This window comes from Chelonus insularis, unplaced genomic scaffold (genome assembly GCF_013357705.1).
Source record: "Chelonus insularis isolate UGA/USDA-ARS -01 unplaced genomic scaffold, ASM1335770v1 scaffold_303_pilon, whole genome shotgun sequence".
Lineage (NCBI taxonomy): Eukaryota > Metazoa > Arthropoda > Insecta > Hymenoptera > Braconidae > Chelonus > Chelonus insularis.
Window position 1 is genome coordinate 1,166,037 of NW_023276792.1, and position 23,085 is coordinate 1,189,121.

Genomic DNA, 23,085 nt, shown 5'->3' on the forward strand with positions numbered 1-23,085 from the left:
CATCTAACAAGAAATTCTAATAATGAATTTATGAATTCATCTTTGAAAAATAACTCAAGATTAAAAAAAAAATTTATCCTTTATAGAGTCTCTAGAGCTTTGAAGAATGACAAAATTATAACTTGTGATTCTTATAAAGATCTAAAAATAAAATTCATTTTATTCAAGCGAAATTATAATTTCAAAGTCAAATTTTTTGTTGTTTTTTCTTTTATAAATTTTTTTTACTTTTTATCGTTATATTGAACTTGCTTTGAGTTTAATCAACAGTTCATTGCAAATAGTTGTATCTTTATTATTTAATAAAAATAAAAGTTTAGTAATATCTTTTGAATTTTTGATAACTTTTGAGTAATTTTCACCTGTTTTTAGTACACAAATAGTGATGTGCCAAATCATTATATCACCACCAAGTAGATTTTTCGGTATGTGCATATATTAAATTTATTGTAATGCAATAATATGTAGAGAAGAAAACAGGATGCATCCCGTAGCCACCATTTTCCTGTCGATTAAATCAAACATGGCGTCGGTTTGTTACTACTTTTCGTTCCCCTTTTGATGTGACCAACCCTTAAAGTACTAGCAGTCAGGGGTTGCGAACGTGCATTCCCCCTGTCAATTATGCGACACACACCGTTTGCGAAAGAGGGGCTGTATTATTTTGCTTCGGTTTCTACGCGTTTACCACAAGCCCATATAAGATTTTTTTCACCCTGACACTCGTATCGAAGGGAGATTCTGAGGGTTTGCTTATAAATGTTATGGTCGATTTTGCGGTGGGTCGTATATTCAAGGAAAAAAAGTTGATAGCACATCGATTAGTATTGAATAAACGTTACGAATATATTCATACACAATACGAATGTATTGAAATATACGCATAGGATAATTTCATGTGAGTATAAATAATAGGATAGTGAAGAATTGGTGACCCTGCTGAGACATTGGTGAATTCCTCGCTGACATCTTTCTAGGGTCCAATAGAAACTGTCAGTTACCATGAGTATTAAAGTTTGAATTAAATTTGAATCTTTAACATAAATATTAAAATCTATTTTTTGTTTTCAGTTAAATTATACTTCAATTATCTTTGCTAATTTAAGAGTTGAGGAAAATTAAATTCACTTCTAAATCAAACTATATAGATTTGAAGAAAGTATTCAAAAAGTATTTCATGATTTATTTAACAAGAATACGAATGAAAAATAAATTTTTAGACCAAAACTGTACACATAAATATACCGTTAGTGAATATTTTGCCACCTATGGATGCAACATAAAAGCCATTTTATAGATTGAATGAATAGAAAAGAACTCCTGGTGTGCGTTGACGTATGTTGATCTATCGATAGAATGATACTCGATAGGATTCATGACTACTTAGATACAATATATTTACACTGTAAATATTACCCGAGGCTTATTGACACTTCTAATGTAACAAATTAAAATTATTTTATATTTACTAAACATTTATAAAAAAATCATGGATATTAAAATAACGTGATATCTATGTAGAACTGGTGATAATAATTTTTATTTTTTTTTAGGTACTTTCTTTTTAGGATAAGCAATTTCTACTTCAATATTTCTTCTATTTTGTTTTTGATCTTTAATTGAATCTGATTTAATTCGTTGAATTTTCATCATGTATGAATTATGATCATCTTCACTACCATAATGGTGTGTCACCTGATGATTAGGTCCTAACCCATCCATATGAGGAAGAACTTTGATCCTACCATCATTCTCAAAATCTTGGTCATCAGTTATTACAGAAGATTTATAGTGAGGATTATTATCATAATTAAATTCGAATTTAGGGCTGATCTGAAAGGTCAGTTGATTATCACCAACCCCGATAATTTTTGTAGCTGGAGGTTGAGATTGGAACCCAGTCGATGTTGATACAGAATTTTTACAGTAGCACGGTGGATCATAATTATCAGGTGTATTTGTTTTTTTTTCAAATTTTATCAAAAGTTCATTGCCAATTACTTTTGCTCCGATTTCTCTGTAATACCTTGACGAATGTGGAACTGCTTTTAATTGCAAGCATCCACATGCTGAAAGGTTGTGTAATTTATTCATGATTGATAACAGAACGTTGGTGATTTATGAAAGAGTGATGGATTTTTAACATTATTTTACGTAACATCGATAAACACAGATCTAAATGTTTGTTCATACCTGAATGATTGTTTTCTTGCATTGAAATTTTATAATCGTAAATAATGATTTCCAAATAATAATTCTAATTCATTTCCATGAAATTTTTCACCAGATTAACATGATTGACAACATGATAGTCATTTTTTTTTTATCAACAAATAAAATTAGGTTAATAGTTTTTTTAGGCTCATAAATTTTTGGTAATTTTAAAAATATTTTTAATAAAAATCAATTTTTTTATTAATAACAAGTGATATGATATTAAATAAATCTGATTATAATCAATTAAAAGAAAAAAAATCATTGAATTTTTTATGTGAAAATGCATTGAATACTAATTTTTCTCACGTTGAATATTTAGAGCCATGTAGATGTACTAATAGTTTCAAAAGAGTAAAAAGAAATGATCAGAATGAGGAGAAAAAGTCTATAGTACATTTTATTCAATTCTATAATATAAAATTAAATCATTTAATCAATCTATTTTATCGTTCACTTTGAAAATTTATTTATAGAAAAATAATTCTTCTTAAATTGTAGGTCACTTCAACTATAAAAAATATAAAACAACCTTACAAAGAAATAAATGTAGACATAAACAATAATCGATTAGCCTTGAGAATCCAAAGATATTCAGTAATAGATCAAGAGAAATATGATCCACCTTGCGAATGCATTGAAGAAGCTTTAGATGATCCACTGGAAAAATCATCATTAAGCAAAATGAATGAAAACATTACTCCAAAACCAGAAAAATTATTATTCGAAGTTGCTCTACCCACTGATGATCCAAAATTAAATGACAGACTTCAACTAACCACTAAAAGTGCCCATTTACCAGAAAATGCAGAAACAGATCAACCTCAAAGTGCATATATTTTGCGAATTAGAAGAAGAGCTGAAACAAGAGACAAAAAAAGAGAAAATATTGATTTAGAATTTCGAATACCTTGATACTTTATTATCATCTGGACCAATTGAGTCCAAAAAAAATGTTAATAAATTTTGATTACTGTTACTGAAGAAGTAACAAAATCGTGAAGAATCAAAACACATCAAAATATGGTTTTTTGAAAAATTGAATGTTTTAATTGGATACTGTAGTTGATCAAAAATTTCTCACGACAAGTTTAAATTCACACAATAAGAATAATAATAATAATAACAAGAAGTTTTAGAAGTCAGTCAGGTGCCAATAAATATGAATGGACAATAACACTATATGCTTACAGGTCATTCATTCTTTTTCGTAGACACCCGCCCACAATACAGGCCCGTTTTTGACTCATAAAAGTAGGAGTGACATCCACATAATAAGAATGAGAAAAACGAGAAGCAGGACGACTGTCTTGAATAACGTAAGTTCACAACATGAGAAAAAAAATAATAATAACAGTAAAAAAAAATGGTTATGATACTATAACAATTAATTACAACATCATTCATTAATATTATTACAAGTGACTTTTCTTATAATTCACACTCGATACAAAATATGATCAATTGAACCGATACTAGGAACGATTACTCGACAATAATTTATTTTTATACTTTAGATTTATGATGTTATAATGTTCCTAGTTTAGGTCACTTTTAGCTGGTCAGGAAGTCAGTAGTAATGGTACATAATTGTAGTAATATTGATCAAATAATACTTAGATGCTAACAAAATTATTTGTAACATTTTCAAAAGAATTCATAAACAGACAGAGAATTTACTAGTATGTATTGTTTATGATAGCTATAAAACAATTTAAGATAATGAAGAAATTTTCTTGTATAATTATCATTTATTTTAATATCCTTTGACGAAGGTTTTATGTAAGATTATTTATACGGTCAAGGAGGTGTGATTATTCCATTAAATTAAAAAAATTAGAAACATCCGTATAAACAAGAGAACGTATTATACAAATGTTATCCAAAAATTAAAAGTATTATTCTTTCCATTCAATTTAATTTTCTCTATAATTTAGATAAAAATTTTCAACATTCTCAACTCTTGGAGGTTCCTTAATTTTATTCATACTGACAATGTGATAGAGATCACTAACCTAATCTTTAATGATTAAACTATCATTACATTATTAATTACACCATCACTATTTGATGATGAATAATTAACAAAATAAATTAACAATAAAAACAATTCATAATGAATTATTGAAAATTCATCTTTTAAGTTTTAAATATTAATATTATTCGTAACAATATCTCTTTAAACTAAAACAAAAATATTATCGCAAAATATTGTTTAATTAAAATGATTGAATAAAATTTCTGTTGATAGGTACATCGTTTCTGATGTCATTTTTTGAAAAATATGAAACATACGTCAAATGTGTTTTTCAAGACTATAACGATAAATTATAGATAGAACTTGGACTAAGACTTAGAATAATTGAATATTAATAAAATATACAAGGTTATGAATATAATAAATAATATAGTATTGTCAAAAATATTCGATCCATCAAATCACATTGCAAATAATAAAAGTTATTCATCATAAGAATATCAATACATATTCAATAATTTAAAATCAATATAATATATATTCTACAACAGCAATTCTTTAATGTCATTTGATAAGACACAGAAGTATGTGTGTATTACACATGAGTACTATACATCATCTATATTAATCCATGCCAATACACACCGGCTGATAACAAGCATGACTTATGATATACATCTACCGGACATGCGTATATTTATCTAAAACTAATTTTGTCACTTGAATGAAAAAATGACGTAAATAAAGGTGTAATTTATGATCATCATGAGAGAATGAGTTCTGTATATAAACAGTTAGATTGTTGTGGAAAGCATCAGACATCGGTTTCTCTTCAAGCATTCCGATTGCAAATAATCATTACGATAATCACGATGGCTAAAATGTCACAGTTTTCTTTTGTATCTTTTGCATTAATTGTATTCGCTACATGGGTTAATGCTGATAATTGCTATCCTGATTCATGCAATGGACAAATGCATACTATGTGTCTTTACCGAGTAAGTTGATCATTTAATAAACAATGCATTTTATATAAATAAAAAAAATTAACATTATTCATTTAAATTTACAAAAATATTTATTTATTTATTTTTTTCATCAAAACAGTCGCCCCAACCTGCTCCAACCTGTAATGAAGTCCAATCAGCCAAATTAACTCCAGCCGAAGAACGAGAAATTTTGGATGCTCACAACAAACTCCGAGCTCTTGTAGCAGCTGGAAGAGAAACCCGTGGGATCAGTGGACCTCAACCTGCTGGTAACATTCCAAGTTTGAAATGGGACCCAGAGCTGGCTAAAATTGCACAAAGATGGGCCAATCAATGTAGCTTTGGTCATGACAAATGCAGAAATATTCGTAAGTATTAAAGAGATAATTCAGTAACCATGAATTATTTTATTAAATTCAAGTTTCTAAGCTTCATCAACGTCTGTCGTTTCTTGTAGCAAAATACAATGTTGGACAGAATGTTGCCACAAGATCTCGCACTGATGGCCACCGTGCTAAATTGTCTGAGCTTGTTCAGGATTGGTACGAAGAAGTTAAAGACTTTAGCAACCGATCAGTCCCTAAATTTCAATGGCAATCATGGCCCCAAATTGGTCATTACACCCAACTTGTATGGGGTAAAACCACTTCTGTTGGATGTGGTGCTATCAGGTATAAGGATTCTGAAGGATGGTACACTACTTACTTGGTCTGTAACTATGGTCCTAGTGGAAATTGGATTGGCGAACCAATATACCAAACAAGATATTAAATTCAAACTTCTTTAATCCTAGATGTGCTCATAGACATAAGTATTATGAGGTATATAACGTCTAGGTATTTGTAGACATCTGGAAAAACTTGACTTTCTGAAAATTTTAAAAATAATTTCTTCACCTGCCCATCTTCAATACTATAATTATTTGTATGAACATAAATAAATAAATAAAAATATTTGATAAATGAAAAAATTTGTCATTCTTCAACAATATAGGATTGGTAATCAATTTTATAAATTGCTGTGTCCAGTTTTGATTAAAGTGACATATATTTTATTTATATATGTGTCAAGTATATTTATAGATATATTGTCACTGTCCGGTAAAAATTCTCTTTGCTCTTTCTTCTGTAGATGATTGAATCACGCCATGACGTTGTGTTGTATAGTACCGGATACCCTGCAGAGTAGCTCTCTGCTACTTCTCAGTGTCCTCTTCCTGTTGATGTGCCATTTAGCACCATTTTAAATTGATTTTATTTATTATGACATGTAACACCTGACAAGAGGACGTTTCCCCTATTTTCTTCTCATCGATTGCATAATTTTTTACGGTTGGAAAATACATTTTTCATTAATCCCACACAACTCTAAACTGTAAATAAATTATTGTTGAATTAAACAATAATTAATTTCATTAAAAAAAATAAAATGTCAATATTTACAATAATTTAATGGTATACTATTTAATACTTTTATGTTCTCTTTATTGTTATCTATTTATCTATCATTTGACGTGAATGTGTATTTGTATAGTGAGCATTACATGTTAAAAAAACAGTTTAGACTTGTTTTATTACGTCTTAGAAGTTTTCTTCAAGACTCACTCTTCTTAATTTTTATTGAATTATCAATACGATTATATTTTCCTCTTTCATAGAAATAATGATACTGAGGTGTGATTCGTATATAATAAGATGAGATCGGTAAAAGATTCTTTCGAATGCTGTGTATGATGTTTCATATATTATTAGTAACTTTTCAGTTGATCAAAGAAATTTCACGTTCATTGAAAGCACACTATTTAAAAGTTTACTGAAAGAAGTCCCCCTGAACTTGTCCAACTAAAGGCCATTGAAAAATCCAAATTGTTTCGTTCCGGTGGACTCAATGAAATGCCTTCGAATATCCTGCTGAGCCTTTTGACTTTTGAATAAAATCAGTATAACGTTAATGGCTCCTCATGTCCTGTTGTCTGCATACATAAGATAGAAACCGAAAAGGCGATAAATGGGTTTGGCAGAATCCTCTTGGGATTTGATGTAAGATCATTATTTGCAATGATTAGCCCTGTCTCATTCATTTTCTGCTGCATTTGCTGATGTAAACTTTCGTTGAAAGGATCAATAAATTCACTGTGTCACTCGACTCATCATTTTGGCATAAATTATTTTTCTTTTATGAATGTGTTTAAAAATTGAAGATGTAGGTGTGAAAGTGTGCGAACAAACAAGACATCAGTTGCTTCATGGTCGAAGATTTGAAATATAGGAATAGTTATTGTGAACATTTGGATATTTTTTGTGTATCTTGTTGAAGATTTTTTTAAATGTATAAGGAGAGAATTTTTTCACTAAATGTACTATCGAAAAAAAATATTTTTACTTCTAAATTTCGAAACGTGGACTTGTAACTTTTTGCTCTTACATTTAGTGAAAAAATTATCTCCGTGTACTGTGATAGAGATTGATTGTAGTGAAATCAGACATGATATGAAATACAAACATTTGTTATCTGAATGAAAAAGAAACATTTTAAAATTTTTGATAATAACTATTGATTATTTTGAAATGAAAAATGTCAAATAATTCTGGTAAAAATTAAAAAACATCCGCTTTCGTGATTCTCGTGAGTCGTGAGATATTTAGAAATTTTCATGCTTGATAAAAAATGCACAATAGATTCAACAATTTTGAAAAAAACCTGCGGTTTGGAAGAAAAATTTAATGAGAAATCCTGTCATAGGTATTGTGCGTAAACGTGGGAGCTTTGGATTATAAAAATTTTATAAAGTGTAATCGTGTAGATATTATTAAAGTTATAAAGTAAAATACAATGGAGGTTCAATCTATAAATTAAAAATTAGACATACTACCGATTCATATGATAAATACCATAATATAACACTGGTAGAAATCATAGAGCAGTAGGTGGGCCTTATAGCTTCTCAATAAAGGCACTTTTTATTTTTTGAAAAAAATGCCTGAACTATTATTCTATTGAGTAAATAAGAATGGAACGACAAGTGACAAGCGATGATACTTAACATGATATAGTGTAAAAAAGAATTATTGAGAGAATTTGAGATTCAATATATTTCAGCAAAAAAAAAGATTGACAAATAAATATTCTTCGCATCATTTAATTTTTTGATAAGAAATCATTCGATTGATTTATCAACTATCATAATTTATGGTTAATAATTAATAATTCACAAGTATTTCATTTCAACTTGGTCTTATAGCAAAATTTTATCTTGATTAGATGAGTATGTTATTAAAATAGGTCATCTTGAGGAGCTTTGAATCAAATAATTGCTCCAAAACGGTCATCATTAAGTCCAATATTGTTGTTGCGACTTTTTGATTCTATTTATTTATTGTTATCATTATTAGACAAGTTGACCATTCAATGTATTAAAAGTTCCTTTCACATAACTCAGTCTCCCAACTTTCGAGACATCCTAGTGAGCAAGAATCATCACTTTACCTTTTCATCAATACCTACTATATATTATATTCGGTATAAATAGACATTGCAGTTCTACCAGTATTTCACATAATATATAATAGCTTCCTGAATAATACCTTAATATTTCAATAAGTTGATAAATTAAATAAGTTGCTGTCTAAGGAAATAATTTGTCAGCTAATCATTAATTAAAAAGAACGATTTCATCACCAACTGACATACATACAACTTTGTATGAAAGACCATTGTATAATTATATTATCTAGGTCCTTTAAAGAATTACGCAAAAAAATTGTCATTAAAATGAATTTTATTTTGAAGTTGGAGCAGATAAATTAATGTCAATCATCAGGATGCAGTTGGAATTGCTTAAAGATCGAATTGGTAAAAAAAAATTGGAAAGATTACAAAATCTAAATCACAGTCAAACATAAACGCATGTTACATATAAGGGTAATTGTAGAAAAAATTATTGCTTGAATGCACACATTCTTTACGTGTGAGTGCATGTAAGTTATTTACACGAAGTGGGAGCGTAAAAGAACTTGTTGAGTAAAGAGTTTGTCAGAGTTGAATAAGCCTTTCTCTAATGAAAAGAAAATTGGATTTGACTTCAGTTGAAAAAAGTAGAGTGAAAAGTAATCAAGTTTTGTGTAACGAAATTTGTTAATTAATTACATCCTTAATGATTAACCATTTTTCATTTATTATTTTCATCATTGCATTTAAAAGGTTCTGATTAAATTACAAAACAAGGTACGTAATATCTAATTATTGATCATTTTATGTGAGAATTTATTGAAAGTTCTGTATAAACTGGAATAGATTTAACACAAAATTGATTTTCTCATCAATTCTTTTGTGTCAGAATAAATAAAAAATGAATTGTGTATTTATAGGTCATCTCAAACATGAATAATTTTCAAAGATAAACATGTTAGGCACATATGTGTATATACAAAATGATTTATTGTTTTCATACCTTAGATTTTAACATATCCAGGTGCTGATAAAATTTAAATGATAATCAATACAGGTATTGATGATAGTACAAATTTTTAAAAATGACATTGTTACCACCAACTCTAATTCAACAGAAAAAAATAGATGAAGAAATCCCACCTGATCTAGAAATGAGAAAAAAAGATATTGAAGCTTTACGTCAATGGTTATCGAAACAACCTCATCTTCCCCAACATATTGGTAAAGGATTGTTTTAGATGTTGTGGTTATTTTTTAAAGTCAATATTATTATTTGTAATGAAATTTGAAACTTTTGTTGACTTTCATAGATGATGAAAGGCTAGAGCATTTTTTATTTGGATGTAAAAATAGTTTGGAGAGATGTAAAGTGATTCTGGAAAGATATTTTACTGCCAGAACACTTCTTGGAGAATTTTTCCACTCACGAGATCCTTGCGGGCAGGATATTCAAGATTGTTGTGACGCAATGTGAGTTATATCACCTGGATTATTACAGTTATTTTAACTTTACCTCTGTTTTGAATTTATGCATTTTTATGATTAGTAAAATTCATTTGTCATCTTTCAATGTGAGGTACATATAAATTTGAAAGGAATTGGAGTAGATATATGGATAGAATATAATACTATATTCTTTGCTTTAATGTCTGACAGAAAATTCCTATTCATCAAATAAAACATGTATTTCATTCTCAACCCTTACTTTACATTCAACATATAAACATTATCAAATGCATTTTAATTGTAGAGAATATTTCGTCCTGCCATCGTTGACAGATGAAGGTCACAGAGTCACGATTCTCCGAATTAAAGATAAGAACATCGATAAATTCTCTATTCAAACAATTACCAAACGCATTCTCATGGTAATGGATTTGAGATTAGTGGAAGAGTCATGTCTATCAAATTACATGATACTAGATCTTGAGGTACTCATCATCATTATCTTCAATTTTATTGAAGACTAAACATTGAATTGACTAAAACATTTTTTGGTTCATAAATTAATAAGTCTATCAATTAATTTATTTAATGAATATGCTTCCTTTCAAGGGATGGAGTGCTGGACATTTTGCCAAATGCACTCCAACTCATACAATTGTGAGAAAAGCTATGCTAGCAGTTCAAGACAGCATGCCTTTACGATTGTATCAAGTGCATTTTCTCAATGCTCCAAAATTCATCAATAATATTATTAATATTTTTTATCCATTGTTGAAACCCAAGCTTATTAGCAAAGTTAGTAGTTTAATTATTTATTACAATTCTTTGCATTTATTACATATCATTTAAAATTGAAATTAATACTTTATTTATTCAAAAAATTAATTACTTTTGTTCATTGATTTTTTGATTTGATGAATTATTTAACAATTATTTCATTAACTAAATAGTTGAAGAATTTACAATGTTTACTTAAATAGTTTCAAGTTCATACTGGCAATGGTGAAGAACTTCACAAACACATTAATAAAGACATATTACCAAATGAGTGGGGTGGAATGGCTGGAACATTTCAAGAATTAAATGGTACGTATAGATATATAATTGCAAAGTTGTAGATTATGTTGTCACTACAAAAATAAAAAATCAATAATATTCATTTATTTATAGATGCATGGAGACGGAAGATTGAAAGAAATAGAGATTGGTTTCTACGTGAAGAAAAACTATGCAAGACAGATGAAACAATGAGATTACCAGCATTTTCATCAGTACTTGCTACTTCTGAGCTCAATGGAATTCAGGGTTCTTTTCGACAGCTTAATATTGATTAAAGGCATAATAAGCAGCTTTACATATTTTTTAAATACTAATATGCTTCCATGTATACAGAAATAATAGGTCAATGTCATATACAGTTTAAAAAATTCATTATCATTATAAATAATTATCAATATTATACTGCTGTTATCGTGATGAATTATAAATATATATTTCACTCCAATGAATAATAATTTAGATGGATATGCAAATGTTGTTAGAGATATTTAAAAATGAAAAATAGATTAAAAATTTTTCTAGAATTGAATTATGTAGTAAAATATACTTTGGGATTAATAAAAAATAATGGCATGTTATTTAGTTATTTGAAAAAAAAATGTAAATTAACAGTTAGCATCAATATTGAACTTGTTTAAATTGACTTTTATTCTTCAATCCTTTCCCAACATTCACATTCTGTATCCATGCATCTACATTCACCAAGAAATACACGTTAACATGCTGGATTGATTTTTCGGTGACCTACGTCATAGAGCAACTTAGCATGCGCAGAAATTCTACTTAAAAGAGTTGAAATTTATTTAATTCTAAGAATTTTATTTTCCTTGCTATTATGAGTTTATAATTTACGTGTATTCTATTTTAAGTCTCATTCCAATTATCAACCATCTGATGTTCTTTATTGTTTAACCGAAAGAAACAGCCAACTAAAAAATCATCAGAAATAGCTTAACGATGCGCTATCAATGATAATAACATGTAGGAATGTTGATAGTAGTTGTTGATTATTAAATCATAAAATAGGTATGACTCAAAGCTGCGATAAAAAGATGTTTGAATAGTGCAGCAATTGAATATCTGCAATAGCAGCAGTAGGGTGTCAAGAGGGAAAAGTGGAGAGTACAGGTCGTGGTGGTGGGATAGATAATGGCTATAGGTTTGAGCTAGTCGGGTGTAAGCGGGGTAAGTTGGGTTGGTTGTCATAGCAGGGTCATAGCGAGTTCATTCAGTAGCATGCTTGCTAGATAGAAGTTCAGAAACCGGCTGTATTGCTATAATATGCTGAAGAACTAAACTGATTGAGAAACATGTGATCAAGTGAATAATTTTTTATCTATTCGCTTGTATATTTAACAACAATAAAAGTGCTATTAATACAAACTTAAAAGTCATTGTGAAGTAATAATCTTTACTAAACATTCAATAATACTCTGATTAGTCATCAGCTCCACATTTACTTAATCTCTGCTACATTGAATATTTTTTGCAAAATTTGCAATTGGTTATTGACATGATTAAGCTTTTTTAATCATCAAATTTTTCCGCATCTTCTTTCTTATTGTGTATTTTAATTGAGTTTAAATTGTTTTATCATCTAACTTATCAAGTGGAATGGTTAATGTTGATTGACATGACACACTTGACATTGTTCTTGTTTTCGATCCGTGACAACGGTTCCTAATCGACTAATTGTACCAAGTGCAGCTTACTCGTATATATGTACACTCTTATCTATATCTGTACGCGTATAGACTACATAATAAAAGCTTGAAAATGTCACGGATATCAGCTATAAGATTTAGGGTGTGGTTAGTATAAAAATTTCTACATGATCAAATGTGTGATAGAAAAAATCATCCAAATAAGAAAACTAGGTGATCAATTAAGTTGCTTGTACAATAGCAACCGCATGGCAGTTATTATTACGTTACATAATGTGCTACTGATGCTATTGCCACTGCTATACTACACTGTCAGTTACAAGTTGTTATACATCACACCATACACGTAAAACATTAATGCTACTGCAAACACACATATCTAAAATTACTGTTTATTTATTTATTTTTTTACAAGTTTTTTTTTTTTTATCAAACTTAAACTTGTAGTTATTTGTTATTTACTTGGTTTGCGTTTACACATCAGTTTAACCTCGCATATATAAAGACAATAGACGTTACATGTCGTGACGCAATCAGTATAGATTTATTTTTTCAACTAGCCCAATAATAAGCTTTGTAATTGACTATTGACTTTATTGAATCATCTACATATATATGCTCACAAGCAATATGTATATACACGTAATTCACGTATGTGCATGTGTACAAGTATTCGTGAAGGCAATCTAAAATATCTTAATGATTTTAATGATGTTATAACACGCTCTCTTTGTACATTGATTTAGACATAAAATATTGGAGGTCAGGTTATATTAAAATTGGCTAAGATGAATAATGATGCCGTTTTATTCTTTTTCAAGATCGAATGACCACGTGTGGGGACGCTGAAGGAGATTCTGAAGAAGCTGATAAAGTCAACCAGAGTAATGCAAAACAAGTAAGGTGGTGTATAAACAAATATTGGGGATAAAATAGAAGAAAAAGAAGTGACAAATTAAATAATCCCAATCAGCAGCTTCAATCATTGGAACGGTTAGGAGTAATAATAAATTGAAACTGCATCGAACCGAACTGTGTACCGGATTATTGGATGAAAGGAAGTGATTGCCGGTGATGGACAATGAACAGCCACATCAGGAGCTGGTCAAGTGCGTCGTTGTGGGAGATACTGCAGTCGGCAAAACCAGGCTGATATGTGCACGAGCTTGCAACAAGCACGTTTCTCTTTCGCAATTACTCACCACTCATGTACCTACGGTCTGGGCCATCGACCAGTACCGAATATACAAGGATGTAAGCCGCGATACATTGTATAGACTGTTTCATTCCTTCAAAATGTGCCTCGTTTCTCAATCCCATCCTTGGCATATTCTTTCCTATTTAATCCTTCTTCATCTTATTCTTCTACTGCTCTACCCTCCATGACATTTTTTAACTCCTCGCTAAATCCTATTTGCTCTTATTAAATATCATTATTGAATGCCTAAATGAACCTATGTATACCTATTTCGTTACAATGGCCCTCGCGCCACGATTTTCCTCGGCATGGGCCTCGTGTTCCAGGTCCTTGAGCGCTCGTGGGAGGTTGTGGATAATGTAAATGTTTCTCTTCGGCTTTGGGATACCTTTGGAGATCATGAGAAAGACAGAAGATTTGCTTATGGAAGGTGAATTATTTATTAGCTCTCTGTTGACATTATTTTTTACCAATGCCTTCAGCCATCTAGATCTTTAAAAGTGACTTTATATTAGTTCACTTTGTATAGAATTTTAAAAGATGTTGAGTTACTTTTTCAACATTCTGCTATGTGTACTCTATATATAGATCTTGATAGTTGATGGATGAATTTTTCAAGTGTTGATATTTTGTGATTGTAATTAATATTTAATATTTTCAGGTCGGATGTCGTGTTACTGTGTTTCTCCATTACAAATCCAGTGTCCTTACGGAATTGTAAGGCTATGTGGTATCCAGAGATAAGACGGTTTTGTCCACAGACGCCAGTTATTTTGGTTGGATGTAAAAATGATCTGCGGTATATGTACAGAGATGAAACATATCTCAGTTACTTTCGAGATAAAAGCCCATTTGTCAGGTAATTGATCAATAAAAAAAAATCATTCAAAAAGACAACTTGATAAGTGTTGAATGTGATTACTGTGTTTAGAGCGACAAGAAAAAGTGACCTAGTGATGCCAGACCAAGCACGAGCAGTTGCCAGAGAATTGGGAGTTCATTATTATGAGGCAAGCGTCTTCACGTATTATGGCGTGAATGAAGTATTTGAAAATTCCATTCGTGCCGCTCTTATTGCTCGTAGACAGCAACGATTTTGGATGACAAATTTAAAAAGAGTTCAGAGACCATTGTTACAAGCACCATTTTGTCCGCCCAAACCGATACCACCAGAAGTACGTCTTGCTGCAAGCACTTATGAAGAAAACATGAAAACACTCTGGACACGTCCAGTACATACTGACGTGACTCTCATCGTTGGTACCTGCTCATTTTCAGCACATCGGTGTCTTTTAGCTGCTGCATCACAAACATTCTATAAACTATTTTCGATGGAACTTTCTCATGAGCTTACGCCAAGAAGTTCCAGCGAGTCAAGCATGGTTATACATTTTTGATATTTTCTTTTTATTATTTTAACTTATGACATATTTATTTGATAGGTTAATTGTTTGATTTTCTAACAGGTAAGCACCTTTGGTGAAGCTACTGTTGGGGATTTTAATGATGATACTGAGTGCCTCATCAGAATAGATCAAGTCAAACCAGCCAAGTATGTTATTATCTATTCGATAGGGATATTGATTATTGTTATTCAATTGAAAATAATATAATCAAGATAATAAATATTCTCATAGGGTATGGGAACAATTAAAAAGACGATCAAGCTTTCAAGTATTACCAACAATGGATCAAAGAAAAACGGCTGGCACAACTAGAGAATTAAATCATCCTGCATTTTCAAATATTCGTATTACTTTAGTAAGCATTAGTATATAATTATTAACTTAATAAAACAAAAACAATAACCATTAAAAATTTGTATGGAAAATAATTTTTGAATTTTAGGCTGAAAATACAAATGGCATTCAGCAGCCAATAACTGTAGTTACACTGTCAAAGCTCATTACTTCTCAAGCAATGCAACAATGTCTTCAATTTATATATACTGGAAGTTTAGATAAACGTTATCATGATTTACAAGTAAGTATTAAATGAAAAATTAATTATTTAATTATATAAAATATCATCAATATATTTTTGTTTTATTTTTTTAGACAGCCCCTATAGGATTATTGTTGGTGAGTAGCTTAATGAATTTATTACATTCATGAAACACATTGAAATTTTTTATTAAAATTAATAAATTGATTCATAGGAAATTAGACAAGCTGCTGAATTTCTTGAACTGCCACAATTACTCATGGTTCTTCAGAGTATTCAATCAAGATCACAATTTATTAATAGTGATCTCAATAATCAATATAAACAAGTTGTAAGACAGCGACTAGAAGATATTTGTTTAGAACAAGGTAATGATAATTATGATACAAGAAAAACTATGATTAATTATATTACATTAATAAAATTAATAAAATTTAAATTTCCCACAGGATTATTTACAGATGTTGCGTTCGAGTTAGATGATGGAAATATACCAGCACACAGAGCTATCCTTACTGCAAGATGTGATATGATGAAAGCAATGTTTTCTGGAGATTTTCGTGAAAGTAGTGCTAAAGTTGTAAGTATTTATATTACCAAATCTCATTAAAGTTTCTAATAAAAAATTAAATCTACAGATAGTATTCCCTGGTGTACGAGAATACACATTCCATAAATTACTGTGCTATTTCTATACGGACAAAGTACCAGCAATATCTTCAGCACGGTGTTTAAATCTTTTGGAATTAGCAAATAGATTATGTCTCCCGCGTCTTGTCAATCTTGTAGAAAGTAGGGTTATTGAAGATTTAGAAAGGCTATCGCAAAATGATGGCAATGAGGCTGTGGAAATTTGCCTCAGGTTACTAGAACCTTGTAAATTACATAATGCTGATCAGCTGGCTGATTGGTGTATGAATCATTTATGTGTTAACTATAATAAACTTTGTAAAATGTCACCAAGAAGTGTTAAACTTTTGCATCCAGAAAATCAAGAATATTTGAACGAGCATCGTTGGCCACCAGTTTGGTAATTATATCTGTTTATAACTCTCAGGAAAAATTTGTTAAAACCACCTTCATTAACATTTATTATCTTCGCTACAGGTATCTAAAAGATTACGACTATTACCAGAAATGTTTAGCTGAACAAAATAAGGAAAATAAACCAACATTGAAGCGAAATCGCAATCAGTCAGGATGCTTGTGTTTTTCTGGATCAACCAAAACAAGAAAAGAAGATAATGTCCAAGATAAAGCAACAGCTGAACGACCTCTCTTTGAAACATCAAATGAGTTAGGAGAAGTTGTATGACAAGAACAAAGCGGCATAAGCCGCTCAATCAGATTTATTCTGATATTACCTGTACTAATCGTATTTATCTGCACTATTTTTACTATTTTGATACTGCTACAGATTTATACTTAAATATCTAATAATGCCATTAAAATGAATATGATAATAATAATATAATGAGAATATTGATAATAACAGTGATAGTATCAATAATTTTAAGTGTAATAATACTTGAAAAACAAGAATGCTTAGGAGGAATAAAAGAATAACAGGCGAAATTTGATTGAAAGCGATAAATTAATTAATTGTCAACTATTGCATGCATTGCATTTAAAATATTGAATATTTTCTCTTTTTATCTTATTCAAGACTTGCATATTTTTGTCTTACTTTGTTTTATTACTGCTCATTTTTAATCATTTTTTTGTATGTAAACAACTTTATTCAAATATTTGGAATATGTGGGAGTATTTATACTAGTAAAGTATCAACTTATTGATTAATGATGAATTGACTATGTGAATTAAATTTAGAAGCATCCAATGTATATAAATTTAATATTATATTATTGCAAATTATTGTCTAGTCACATTAATTAATTAATAATGCGGTGAATAAATTTACAATAATTTTTCAATACGTCTTTTACGTTGTTTTTGAATTGAAAATTTATGTGTATTTTAAGTGACTCTACCAAAAGTATTATTTTTCAGTAATAAAATCTATATATGCATAAAATCATTGACAAATATTTGGTATTTTCGGAGATGATGAAAAAAAGTCATATCAATAATGAGTAGAAGAAAGAATATTAAGAAATTTGAATTAGAGTAGATGATGAAATCCAACTAAATGAATGTTAAGATAACAAAATTTAGCAAAGATGAAAAAATTTTATCACTGTCCAATATTTGAAAAAATTGACGCATGAATACATATAACTTAATCTAAGATCAATCGTTGAATCATTTATTATATGTGAATTTTTTATTATCAATCAAAGTATATGTGTATGTATATTTAAAGTATATGTACACAGAAAAAATTTGTTAGATATTTTTTACAAACACAAAAATTGTAATTAACTACTGATTATGCATCTATTCGTCAACATTACAAAGAAGCCATATCATTTTAGCTTGAAGAATTCATGCATTTATTGTATATTTATCGAAAAACAGCGAAAAAATGAATAAATTTGTAGCTAATAAGTAGATAAAAATAAGAAAAAAAGCAATAACTTGAAAAGTATTGTACACTTTTTCGGATTCTAAAATCTAATTTTTCAGTGAATTTTTTGCACACTTCAACAACACTGTTGTATTTATATGTACTTAAATATAAAAAATTCCATTATGTTTTAAAAAAAGAAAATTGACAATCTTAACAAAAAAAAAATCAAGAAATTTTTAAAGCTAATAATTCATTATTGGGTACTATCTCAGGCATATGACATACTGTATATATGCTAATGTTATCATAAACATTCAAAATAATTACAAAATATTTATCTTTTATTTAATCACATAAATATACTGTAGTGTTTACTTCTAAGCAATTGTATCGTATGAAATGTTGTACAAGTGAAAATAATTTATTATTGATAAAGCATAAAAATATCGTTATTTATTAACGAAAATCTATAGCTATGCTTTATAAATAATTAATAATCATTAATAACTATTTTCATTGATTCTTGAAATCCATTATTAGAAAAATATTTTAATTTCTTAAAAAAAAACATAATTAATATATTTCACTGATAAATTTACCTTATCATTAACAGTATTAAATTAAAGTGGTGATGCTAGAAAGCGAACTGCTTCTTTGATTTCATCATATAAATCTTTGTAATCTGGGTGTTCTTTAATAAGTACCATCAAACTGCCTCTTTTAACACCCATTGCTGTGCCAATGTCTTGTTTCGATGGAACATAACAATATGGTATTTCTTTATCTTCGCAGACAATTGGCAAATGGCACATTATTTCGATAGGATAGACATCTCCAGCGAATATAACGATTCTAGAATCAATATTTAATAATATGATAAGCTATGAAAATATTATTAAACATTTTGTAACTTAATTTTTTTATTTATTGTAATTTACATACCCTGTCTCTCCTTTTCTCAAGTGTTTCTGAACATCTTTAAGTCCATTTCTTAAATAAGATTTTTGTTTAGAGGCTGAAATCATTGACACCACATTGTTATTCACATTACTTAATCAAGATGATAAATAACTAACAAAGTATAAATAAATTTTTTTAATTACCTTTCTTAATACATTTATAAATTTTTTTGGTAAGTTTTTTTGGAGCCATAGGCATTGCAATTGAATTGCAATTTTGTAATTTCTCTTCATAACTGATGTCTTTTCCACTGTCAACCTCAGTAGAGTCGGCACCTTCTTCTTTTATGTTTGTTATCTCACCCATTTTATTATACTTGGTATTTATAATATATCAATAAAATAAATTATTGACAATTTAAGCTATACTAGAGTGTGCGTGCAAATATTTTACCTATTTAATTTATAATAAAGTAAATAAAATTTATATCGAGACACGTGGTGAAATAAACAATCTTTCCAAGTGCGTAGGTTAAACTAAGCGATTCAAGCGCTGTATTGGATACTGCATTGCATGCTTAGTCGGTAAAAAATATTTTCATATTACCGACTAATGGTGGCAAAGACCGGGAAATTTAGAATAGTAAAAAAATTAACTCGAACTGTAACTCGAAATAAATCGTAATATAAAAAGATTTGTTGAAATGATAAAACCAAAATTAAGTTTTCAAATATATTCTCATAAATCACAATAAAATACTATGGCAGAATTCATATTATTATATTAAATAAAATAGCAAACGTAAATATTAACTTCAAAATCTATTAGTGTTTATCTACCGTGCGCATGCACTCCAAACACAGAAATAAATTTAAATAAAATGGAAATTTATTTTTTTATCAATTTTATACTATGAAATATACGTTACCTATTTTATTCTTTGTATTATAAATCTATTAGTGATCTATGAAGTATACAAATACCTTATATGTGTTATATTTATACTGTATACAATAAAATAAAAGTAATCATAATGATAACAATGATAATAATTATAATTACAATATTATTAATAGCCATAATATTTGTATCTCAATTTAAAATAATAAAAATTTCCAATGACTGTTATAAATACAATGAGTAGGAAAAATATTCGAGCCGAAAAATCACTAATGATGGTCTGGAAGAGAACATGTCTTCTAAGAACTTTTATAAAAATTCATCAATTTATTTAGATTTATAGTTTTCTTTTCGTTACTTTATGATTAAAATCTCTCTTAACACCAGGAAAAGAAAGGACTTTTATTTTGGAAGCGCTGTGTAAATGTATCCGAGAATGAGAATAATTTTGGTGCTCCATTCCCTTTGGCTCTAAAATAACAATAAATCGATTATTTATTTAATATATAAATATCTTCATTTTTTATTTGCTAAATGAACATTAATGTAAACATACTTTTCAACAATCACAGCGGGCATTTGTACCAATTGAACTGGACTCTTAGAATCTTTAAGTGCTTGTTGAAGGTTCAAAATTTGTCCTCTCATAACACTCATTTGTCTGTCGAAGTTATGTCTATCAAATCCTCTGTCTTGCTATGAAAATTATAATAAATTATTCATCAAAGTTAAAAAAGAAAAAATGAATTATGTAATAACTTCAAATATAAATAGATAAGATAAGAAATAATACCTTGAATAATTGATATAAATCATCACAGAGGTCTTGTACAAAATTTTGATCTGATAATTGAGGTAAAACAAGTTCTCGAGTGATTTCACTAAAGGGAAGTTTTGCTTGACTTAGCCATGCCCAATGATATGGATATGCCCTCCAAGAGTCTGGATGTTTAAAAGGGAATGCTAAACCATTATCTATTGCAGCAATTTTTACTTCACCATTTTCTGGAGAACTTTTTGCTAACTCTGGATCATATTTTATTAACCAGTTATCATTCCCTAGAAAAAAAAATCATCTTGTAAGACTTGTGAATACAAATCAATTTTTTCTCAGTTGTTCTTTTTTTGCTTATGACGTATGAATAATTTTTATACATTAAGACGCTTATATCATGTATATATAAAATCTTGTATGAGTAACAGCAGATTATTATAAGGAATTTCAAGTCTTTTTAGATTAAAATGTTACTAGAGAAATTATTTTTAAAAAATATCTATTGAAGCAACTAAGAATACCTCGATCTGTATTTCTTATGATGTAATCAAGAATAACAAGTCGTTCAAACTGTAGTTGAAAATCTCTTGCGAGTTTAGTGGGAAGTGGATCACTCTCCCATCTTCTAAGCCAATAATCCGCATCTTTATATCCGTCCATGAACAATTGAAACGATCCAACTTTAGGTGCTAATCCAAGTCGTTTAAATTGTGAGCCAACCGCAGGAAATTGGTCCATTATAGCTTGCTTCATTCGCGCTTTTTGTCTGTCAATTCTTGGATAATTGAATGTTTTACTAACAAGTTTCACAACCCGAGTTTTTGGAACTACACCTAGTCCCAATTTACGGTCTACCAAACTTGCACCAGCTTCGCTAAGGTAGCCCTGATTTGGAATTAAACAACTGCGGCCAAAACAACATGGGCAGCATAATTTATGCATCCATTTAGTCCATTTGGGGTTCAGTCTTCCATATGGCTCTTCGTCTTTAGGTTTAAATACACCGACTATTTTCTGAAATAATGAAAAAAACGTGAACATGAAAATATAATCTACAGATAAGTTATAATTTTATTTACAAAACATAAGTTAATCGTAAGAAAGTTTATAATAATACTAGTCGACTAAATTAATTTATTATTGTTTTAAATTAGACTTTTTAATTTTCTCATTGAAAGCAATTGTCATCATTTTATATTCTATGGACTTTGACTTTTTCCTTCTCCCACCCATAGAAATACTCTTACCCCTGAAGGATTTTTAACAAAATAACTCCCACTGGAGCCTTGATAAATTCTCTCTGGAAAAATACCATTGTCTATCGCACACTCTGCTTGCCATACAATTTCAGAGAATTGTGGATCGTCTGAAAAATATCCAATAACAGGTTTGATAAAATATACTGTCATTTTTATTTCTCATATAAACGTAATCATTGATAAAAAAAAAATAACCTGGAAATCTATTAAATGTAACATCCAGTTCAAGACGACCAAGGAGAGGCTGGCTCTCCCGGTCGATTCCTGGAGAATCAATGGTTACGTTGATGTCGTTGCTAGAGTTTGGAGCAAATTCAACTTCAGGCAAAAGTTCGGCCAAATCTTCGTTGCACTGAAGGATAAGAGAAGGCTTAACAGATTGTAATTGCAATAGCGATGGTGTTGAGAGATCCACCAAAGCATCAGTTTCCACCACTGCTGCTGATGAACTAGTGCTATTCTGGCTTTGGTACTCTCGATAAGGCACGTGGAGCTGCCGTTGTTCTGAGTCGCTCATCACAGACAGATTTTTTTAAAATTAACGACCGGAGTATTTTTCTTCTACTCCGATCTAACGTGTATTTGTTCTTGTCAATAAAAACTGACCCAAGAGATTAAGTCTGACGACATTGCACCACCTGTCATCACTGCACACTTGAAGTTTTGGATTACCAATTAATTTTCATTTAAATTTAACAGACTGTTGTTTGTAGTTGTTCGTTAAGTACTATTAAACATTGAATATTGATTATCGATTTAAAATTAAAAAGAAAAATGCAGTGACATTAATGTAGACACTTAACCAACCAACTAAAAAATATCAACCGTCATCTTTAAGT

General features: G+C 29.4%; 7 protein-coding genes across 23 annotated transcripts; 4 read left to right on the forward strand and 3 right to left on the reverse strand.

Annotated features, from left to right (window-relative positions):
- Positions 1–1,539: 1,539 nt before the first annotated feature.
- On the reverse strand, positions 1,540–2,322 carry LOC118073427 (uncharacterized). The gene is made up of 2 exons (XM_035093918.1): positions 2,194–2,322; positions 1,540–2,069 (listed from the first exon to the last, which is right to left on the reverse strand). The coding sequence occupies exons 1-2, from the start codon at positions 2,213–2,215 to the stop codon at positions 1,540–1,542; spliced, it is 552 nt and encodes a 183-aa protein (XP_034949809.1). The 5' UTR covers positions 2,216–2,322.
- A 103-nt stretch (positions 2,323–2,425) lies between these two features.
- LOC118073533 (uncharacterized) lies at positions 2,426–5,169 on the forward strand. Of its 2 annotated transcripts, none has more exons than XM_035094093.1 (3): positions 2,426–2,607; positions 2,716–3,533; positions 4,744–5,169. In XM_035094093.1, the coding sequence occupies exons 1-2, from the start codon at positions 2,431–2,433 to the stop codon at positions 3,127–3,129; spliced, it is 591 nt and encodes a 196-aa protein (XP_034949984.1). In that variant the 5' UTR covers positions 2,426–2,430; the 3' UTR covers positions 3,130–3,533; positions 4,744–5,169. The 2 variants fall into 2 exon arrangements, with proteins under 2 accessions (XP_034949984.1, XP_034949985.1); XM_035094094.1 differs by lacking the exon at positions 4,744–5,169 and adding an exon at positions 4,466–4,604.
- On the forward strand, positions 4,995–6,151 carry LOC118073531 (venom allergen 5-like). Its single transcript, XM_035094092.1, has 3 exons — positions 4,995–5,190; positions 5,300–5,549; positions 5,639–6,151. Exons 1-3 carry the CDS (start codon positions 5,065–5,067, stop codon positions 5,950–5,952), a joined length of 690 nt encoding a protein of 229 aa, XP_034949983.1. The 5' UTR covers positions 4,995–5,064; the 3' UTR covers positions 5,953–6,151.
- Positions 6,152–9,081: 2,930 nt separating this feature from the next.
- LOC118073465 (retinol-binding protein pinta-like) lies at positions 9,082–11,716 on the forward strand. Of its 3 annotated transcripts, none has more exons than XM_035093976.1 (7): positions 9,082–9,405; positions 9,549–9,852; positions 9,942–10,101; positions 10,382–10,562; positions 10,687–10,872; positions 11,058–11,163; positions 11,248–11,716. In XM_035093976.1, the coding sequence occupies exons 2-7, from the start codon at positions 9,714–9,716 to the stop codon at positions 11,409–11,411; spliced, it is 936 nt and encodes a 311-aa protein (XP_034949867.1). In that variant the 5' UTR covers positions 9,082–9,405; positions 9,549–9,713; the 3' UTR covers positions 11,412–11,716. The 3 variants fall into 3 exon arrangements, with proteins under 3 accessions (XP_034949867.1, XP_034949865.1, XP_034949866.1); XM_035093974.1 differs by having other exon boundaries at positions 9,637–9,852; XM_035093975.1 differs by having other exon boundaries at positions 9,653–9,852.
- Positions 11,717–12,226: 510 nt separating this feature from the next.
- On the forward strand, positions 12,227–19,327 carry RhoBTB (Rho-related BTB domain containing). Of its 14 annotated transcripts, none has more exons than XM_035094052.1 (14): positions 12,227–12,321; positions 13,622–13,698; positions 13,774–14,054; positions 14,325–14,428; positions 14,660–14,857; positions 14,930–15,380; positions 15,465–15,550; positions 15,636–15,759; positions 15,847–15,981; positions 16,056–16,079; positions 16,157–16,310; positions 16,392–16,522; positions 16,581–16,972; positions 17,050–19,327. In XM_035094052.1, the coding sequence occupies exons 3-14, from the start codon at positions 13,875–13,877 to the stop codon at positions 17,255–17,257; spliced, it is 2,187 nt and encodes a 728-aa protein (XP_034949943.1). In that variant the 5' UTR covers positions 12,227–12,321; positions 13,622–13,698; positions 13,774–13,874; the 3' UTR covers positions 17,258–19,327. The 14 variants fall into 14 exon arrangements, with proteins under 14 accessions (XP_034949943.1, XP_034949940.1, XP_034949952.1 ...); XM_035094061.1 differs by lacking the exon at positions 12,227–12,321 and adding an exon at positions 12,329–12,456 and having other exon boundaries at positions 13,622–13,703; XM_035094058.1 differs by lacking the exon at positions 12,227–12,321 and adding an exon at positions 12,329–12,456 and having other exon boundaries at positions 13,622–13,703; positions 13,777–14,054.
- On the reverse strand, positions 19,005–19,834 carry NHP2 (NHP2 ribonucleoprotein). The gene is made up of 3 exons (XM_035094062.1): positions 19,516–19,834; positions 19,355–19,427; positions 19,005–19,264 (listed from the first exon to the last, which is right to left on the reverse strand). Exons 1-3 carry the CDS (start codon positions 19,676–19,678, stop codon positions 19,033–19,035), a joined length of 468 nt encoding a protein of 155 aa, XP_034949953.1. The 5' UTR covers positions 19,679–19,834; the 3' UTR covers positions 19,005–19,032.
- A 196-nt stretch (positions 19,835–20,030) lies between these two features.
- On the reverse strand, positions 20,031–23,077 carry Pi4KIIalpha (phosphatidylinositol 4-kinase II alpha). The gene is made up of 6 exons (XM_035094127.1): positions 22,442–23,077; positions 22,235–22,353; positions 21,509–22,001; positions 21,006–21,271; positions 20,769–20,908; positions 20,031–20,683 (listed from the first exon to the last, which is right to left on the reverse strand). Exons 1-6 carry the CDS (start codon positions 22,761–22,763, stop codon positions 20,590–20,592), a joined length of 1,434 nt encoding a protein of 477 aa, XP_034950018.1. The 5' UTR covers positions 22,764–23,077; the 3' UTR covers positions 20,031–20,589.
- Positions 23,078–23,085: the final 8 nt, after the last annotated feature.